The sequence below is a fragment of the Pteropus vampyrus genome, unplaced genomic scaffold, assembly GCF_000151845.1.
Source record: "Pteropus vampyrus isolate Shadow unplaced genomic scaffold, Pvam_2.0 Scaffold213, whole genome shotgun sequence".
Lineage (NCBI taxonomy): Eukaryota > Metazoa > Chordata > Mammalia > Chiroptera > Pteropodidae > Pteropus > Pteropus vampyrus.
Window position 1 is genome coordinate 3,683,674 of NW_011888994.1, and position 6,034 is coordinate 3,689,707.

A 6,034-nucleotide genomic window follows, 5' to 3' on the forward strand; every position below is an offset into this window, starting at 1 on the left:
TATCAGCTAGTCCAATGCCCTCATGCCACATAAGAGAAAACAGGCCCAGTCAGGGGAAATGACAGAGCTCCTAGTGCCTCAACAGTTCTTCTAGATACTGTACAGAGCCCCCTGCAGCTCAGAAAAGCTGGCCCAGCCTCATCTCCAGCTTCCTCCACCAGTAGGTCCACCTTCCCAGCTTGCCAGCACCCAGCAAACATTTCCTGAGTGTCTCCTGTGCAGACCCTACTCTGGGCCCCAGGGATTCACAGGTGACAGATGGGCCTGACAGATAGGTTATTGAGTGCTCATAGACTGGAGAAGAGGGAAGTTAGTGCAGGGTGATCATGACTCCCCACAATGAATGCTCTGGGAGAGCTCAGCTCCGGGGAATTTTGGAGCAGGCACTGCCACAGCCTAGAATCAGCACTGTCTGGCCCATGACAGCCCAGTGCAGCCAAGCTCTCCCTCCCTGCCCAGCCCATAGAGCCCAGCGTGGCCTACCTTAGCAGCTTGTCCAAGATCACTTGCTATCCCCTCTCTCTAATGCTTGTTTATTCCTGCCCTGAAATGCCTTCCTTCTTCTGGGGTGCTCCTTCCAGATGCAGGCCCCAGCCCCCAAACCCTGCCTGAACCCTGGGACTCTGGTAGAGATGCTTTGCTCTGCTTGGTGATAACCATGAGTCTCTCTTGATCTGACTTCTCCTGCTTTCCATTCTCCTAGCCTCGTGTCTCAGCTCCTCACCAGAGTTGGCAGCCTCTCCAGGTCTGGAACCAACATTCTTGTGTTCCTCTGGTCTCTGCTCACAGTTCTCAGGGCTTTATGCACAGCCCATTCTGAAGACTAGTGACTGACCTTGGGGGAGGGTGGGGTCAAGGCCTCAGAGAAGGGATAGAAGGGGCTTTGCCAGGGGAATCCAGGTAAGGACATGAGAGGGTTGTCAGGAGAGCCTGGCTGTAAGGCCCAGTAGGGGTTTGGATTTGTTTGGAGCAGAATGGGACCATCCCTGTCCCTGAGCAGCTGTGTGATCCAGGCCATACTGTCCCTGGCGGGAGCTCAAAGGTAGCAGAAATGCCGTCTACAGTGTATACCTGCATGTGCATCCATGCTCATCTGTGTCTGTGTGAGAGGTCAAAATGATACAGGCGGTGCCCAGGTTTGGTCCATACGGCACATAGGTTCAGACTCAGCGACTCCTGGTCCCATAGCCTCAGGCTGCCCTCATGGTAAGGCATTGACCCACAGAGGCTAGGGTCAGCCCTGGGCTCCAGCCGACTGTCCCTGGGGATGATGGGGACAGAGACTCTCTGTGGGTTACTTCTAAGGGGCTGCCGATCACAATGGGAACTGTCTCAACCTCTTTATCCACATCTCTGTCCCCAGCCAGCTCTGAGACTCTCCTGGCATCAGTGGGAAAATTTATTTTGGAGGAAACAGGTATCCCAGGACAATTTAACCCCCGTGGCCTTAGAGATAGGGTAGGTGGAGAGTGGCTTCAGCTTCGTCACTAAAATTCTGTCTCCCATTGTCTAGAATTGGCTCACCCTTCTGGTGCCTTTGTTTTCTCCACTTTTGAAATGTCTCCCTCTTGTCCCTTGTCTGGTTGACTGAGCAGAACTGGGACTCATGGCTTTGTCACCTCAGGGAGGACACCTCACTTCTCGGAGCCTCAGTTTCCTCCTCTATAGATGTGGGAAACCTTGGCTCCCACAGCTTGGACACAGGGCTGTGTGGCCCTCCTCCCAGGAGCTTAGAATAGAAAGGACAAGGTCTCTGGCAGAGTCTGTCACTCATCTTTATTATAGGTTAGCAAGAGCAAGGTCTCAAAGGCAGCATCACTCCTCATCGTGCATTTTTTGCTGAGAAAAAAAATAAAAGGTATAAGTGGGCAGCTGGCAAGAGGGAGGAAGGGTGTGGGGAGGAATCTCTAGGGCTTTCAGGGGTTTAAGGAAGATACCCTTAGAAGGAGGGGTTTGGGCCTCAGGGATCTTAGCGTCTCATTTAGGAGTCCTTGTAGTTAAGTACATGTAGAGGTGCAGGCATCTATAAGGGTGCTCTGAACACGAAGGGGATTTTCAGGTATGGGTGCTATGGGAACCTGAGGACTATCCAAATAGAGGGTGAGGCATGCCCACTCAGAAGGGCACTGATGTTGGAGGGTGTGCTGTTGTGAGGGTGACTAGCCAGGCCCTGGGGAGGGACCCACCTTGGCACCAATGTCACGGCTCTTGGCCCGCAGCTTGTTGACCTGGGACTCGGCAATGTCTGCCCGCTCCTCCGCCTCGTCCAGCTCATGCTGCACCTTGCGGAACTTGGACAGGTTGGTGTTGGCCTGCTCCTCCTGCAGGGGTTCAGAGTGTGGGAGGAGGAGGTGGAAGGGGCAGGGGTAGGGGTTCTCAGCCTCCTAGTCTGGGGACCTCCTGTCCCTGACCTGGGCTCAGTACCCCACACCCATGTACCTGCGACAGCCTTACCAGGGGCATCCTGCTCCTGGCTTGGTTTCCTCCTCACACTTGTCCAGAACTCAGAATCCTTCATGGCCACCCACTGCCCAAGATGAATCCCATGCTGCCTGGTCCGGGCCCACTCAAATCCAGCTTCACTGCATCTGTCCAACTGTGACTCTGATAGATGCTTCCTGACCTTGGGTTTCCTGCACAGGTGTGCTCATCAGCACCTCATATCCACAATTTTCTGCCCACCCAGATGTCTTCCTCACTGTGCTATGCCTGGTCAAATCCCTTTCCAGGCTCAATTCCACTGCCATCTTCCAGCTATTAGTGCTATCCAGCCCCCTGACCTGCATTAGCAGCTACATTGTTTTCTCTTGGGCTTACTGGTGTATGGACTATAAGCAGCTTGTGGGAAGGTCCTGAGTCAAATAAGCATTGCTTTTGTTAACTCAGAATGCCTGACACAACTGAGCAAATATTTGAGAGTTAAAGAGAATAGCAAACCCTTTGTCCAGGCCCCACGCTGGGGAGGACACTCATTGGTTCTCACACGTAGGAGATATGTTGATGAAAGAGTGGAGAAAACCATGAACTCACTGCCTCCTCGGCCTGGCGTTTGTAGGCCTTGACCTTCAGCTGTAGCTTGTCTACCAGGTCCTGTAGACGCAGCAGGTTCTTCTTGTCCTCCTCTGTCTGGGGGTGGATTGGTAGGAGAAACCAGTTTTGAGGTGGGAGCAAGTGCAGTCATCTTTCCCTCCCTCACTATTCTACTCTTCTCCCCACGCCTTAGCTGTCTCTCCCTTCAATGGGCCGGGTCAAAGAGGTAGTGGGGAGAGTTCATCACTGATGCTACTTGTAGGTCAAAGGGCTAAGGCAATGTCCTCAGTCCAGGATCTCAAAAGCAATCTGAGGCCTTAAAGTTGGAAGCTGGGGAAGTGGCTCAGAACAAAATGAAATTCTTTCATCTGACAATATGGAGACATTGGGGCTATTCCAGCTATAACCTATCAGTTCCACCACAGATGCTCTTGGCCAGGAAGTAGAAGCAGATTCTTCTCCACCCGCTATAAAGATTCATGGTCTTAAGCCAAACTGACTCTGGAGAATGTGAAAGAAAATTAATCTGAATACAGCTTCTCAAGGAGCAGGTGCCAGGAGCGCTGGGTGGCATTCCCAGATGGTGGCTCTGCATGGGGTCTGTGGGGGCCAGGAGGTGGGGCTAGGAAAATGCTTCCTTCTCCACTCCTGCTAATCTGGCCCCAGAGCAGCCGCAGGGTCCGTACCTGGTAGGTGAGCTCCTTGATGCGCCGCTCACTCTTCCTCATGCCCTTGACCGACTCCACGTTGCGCTTCTGCTCGGCCTCCAGCTCGTTCTCCAGCTCTCGCACCCGGGCCTCCAGCTTCTGCAGCTGCTTCTTGCCGCCCTTGAGGGCGATCTGCTCAGCCTCATCCAGCCGGTGCTGCAGGTCCTTGATGGTCTGCTCCATGTTCTTCTTCATGCGCTCCAGGTGAGCGCTGGTGTCCTGCTCCTTCTTCAGCTCCTCCGCCATCATGGCCGCCTGAGGACAGGAGAGAGGTGTAAAAGAACTGGGGCCCAGGCCTCTTCTCCCTCAAGGATCACGTCTTTCTCATCCTGGCATTTACTCCCTGAGGCCCTCAAACCCGGGGAACTGCAGAGTCAATTTGTTGCAGCGTAGTGGCCTGGCCTGGACCCAGAGCCCTTGTTCATGTCTTTAGGGAAGGTGAAAAGGTGAAGGGTCACTCACATCCGTGATGGCCTTCTTGGCCTTCTCCTCAGCGTTCCTGCACTCCTGCACCGCCTCTTCCACTTCTGACTGGAGCTGGGTCAGATCTGACTCCATCTTCTTCTTCTGGTTGATGAGGCTGGTGTTCTAGATAGAGGCAGAGAAAACTATTGAATGTATACTGATTCTACACTTTCGCCCAGAGAGAATTAAAACTGGTCATTTAAAAAAAGTTTTGCTTTTAGAGTATTCCTTGTTTTTCACCTGCTTTCCCTTTTCCTATGAGTATAGATGACTTAGACGTTATATCTAAAATTATGAGGTCTGGAGAAAGACTCCAAGCAGCAAAGAATCTGCGCTTCTACTCCTGAGCTCTTTAGTAACATGTCTATGTAAGAGCATGAAAATATTCCAAGGAAAATGGGAATAACTTTTCACCAGGATAATATCCTGGAAAAGATTATAGTTACAGAAAGAATGTAGGAGGAAGAGAGGACTAGGCCAGTGCATGATGTCATTCCCACACATAGATTATAGAACAAAGCTCCACAGGGCACTGCCATAAGATAGGCACAAAAACTCGTTGGAGAATATAGCTGAAAACAGTATACATGGGGTTGCAGAAAAATGGTGTTCTGTTGAGAATTGGGTTTGCAAGTAGATGCAGTTGTGCTCTTTTAGAGTCCCAAAGGCCCATCTTTACAGAGCAAGATAGAGGTGTCTTCTAGATCAAGAATATCGAATAGTAGCAGCATTTCACTACCTCCAGATTTGTGACTTTGGCAGGCATCACCAACCAATCATGGCACTCTTAGCTTTTAAGTCATGTCCCTCTTCTCAGGTAGTGGATCCAGAGCCGTGATTAACAGATGAGAGTTGGCCCAAGAGATGAAATAATTTGCAATCCTGATTGGAAATGCTCACTCAGAGCCTCAGGTTCCGAACATCTATAGATGTCCTGGGCTCTACCACTCAGCAGGTTCCCTGTGGCAGCCCCTGACCTCCTCACCTGGGAGTGCAGCAGCTGCACCCGCTCGCTGGTCTCGATCAGCTCCTGCTCAGCCAGCTTCCGAGACCGCTCCGTCTGCTCCACCACGGCCCGCAGCTCCTCCAGCTCGGCCTGCAGCAGGTTGTTGCGCCGTTCCACGATGGCGATGTTCTCCTTCAGGTCGTCGTTGGCCCGGACCGCGTCGTCCAGCTGGAGCTGGGTGTCCTATGGAGGAAAGGATGAAGTGCAGAGGCCTGGACCCCATCCCATCAGGGCCTCCCATTTGGGGTTTGATGTGCCCTACTCCTCATTCACAAATCTCTTGTCAAGTGGAGGGCAAAGGGGCACCTTCTCTCATCTGGTCTCTAGACTTGGAGGCTGAACTGGTCCAGGACATGAACTGGTCCAGGACATGGCCTAGCCAGGTCTCCTTCAAGCCTCCAAGTTTAGGACGTAATTGACTCTCACCTCATATTCGTTAGCCCAGGACCCTTTTCTCTGGCCATCGTCTTCCCTCTGGGCTCAACCCCAATCTGAGAACCCCAACTTCTGTTACCTTCAGATGGGCTTGGGCAATCTTCAGGTGCTTCTGGGCCTCCGAGGCTGTCCTGTTAGCCTGGCTGAGCTGGATCTCCATCTCGTTGAGGTCACCCTCCATCTTCTTCTTCACCCTCAGGGCCTCATTGCGGCTGCGTGTCTCCGCGTCCAGGGAGGTCTGCAGCGAGTCCACCACCCGCAGGTGGTTGCGCTTGGCCTGCTCCATCTCCTCGTCCTTCTCGGCCAGCTTCCGCTCGATCTCCGCCTTGATCTGGTTGAACTCCAGCTGGGCCCGGAGGATCTTGCCCTCCTCATGCTCCAGGGAGGCCTG

The 6,034-nt window shown here is 52.8% G+C and overlaps 1 protein-coding gene across 1 annotated transcript in view; it reads right to left on the minus strand.

The window, feature by feature from the left end:
* Nucleotides 1-1,815: 1,815 nt before the first annotated feature.
* Nucleotides 1,816-6,034, minus strand: part of LOC105300547 (myosin-6) — a 25,552-nt gene continuing 21,333 nt past the window's right edge. The window contains exons 31-37 of the mRNA XM_011372823.1: nt 5,723-6,031; nt 5,188-5,391; nt 4,200-4,325; nt 3,717-3,992; nt 3,031-3,126; nt 2,187-2,321; nt 1,816-1,839 (exon numbers count right to left, since the gene is read on the minus strand). Coding sequence (XP_011371125.1) covers nt 1,816-1,839; nt 2,187-2,321; nt 3,031-3,126; nt 3,717-3,992; nt 4,200-4,325; nt 5,188-5,391; nt 5,723-6,031 — 1,170 coding nt within the window. The remainder of the gene's footprint in view (nt 1,840-2,186; nt 2,322-3,030; nt 3,127-3,716; nt 3,993-4,199; nt 4,326-5,187; nt 5,392-5,722; nt 6,032-6,034) is intronic.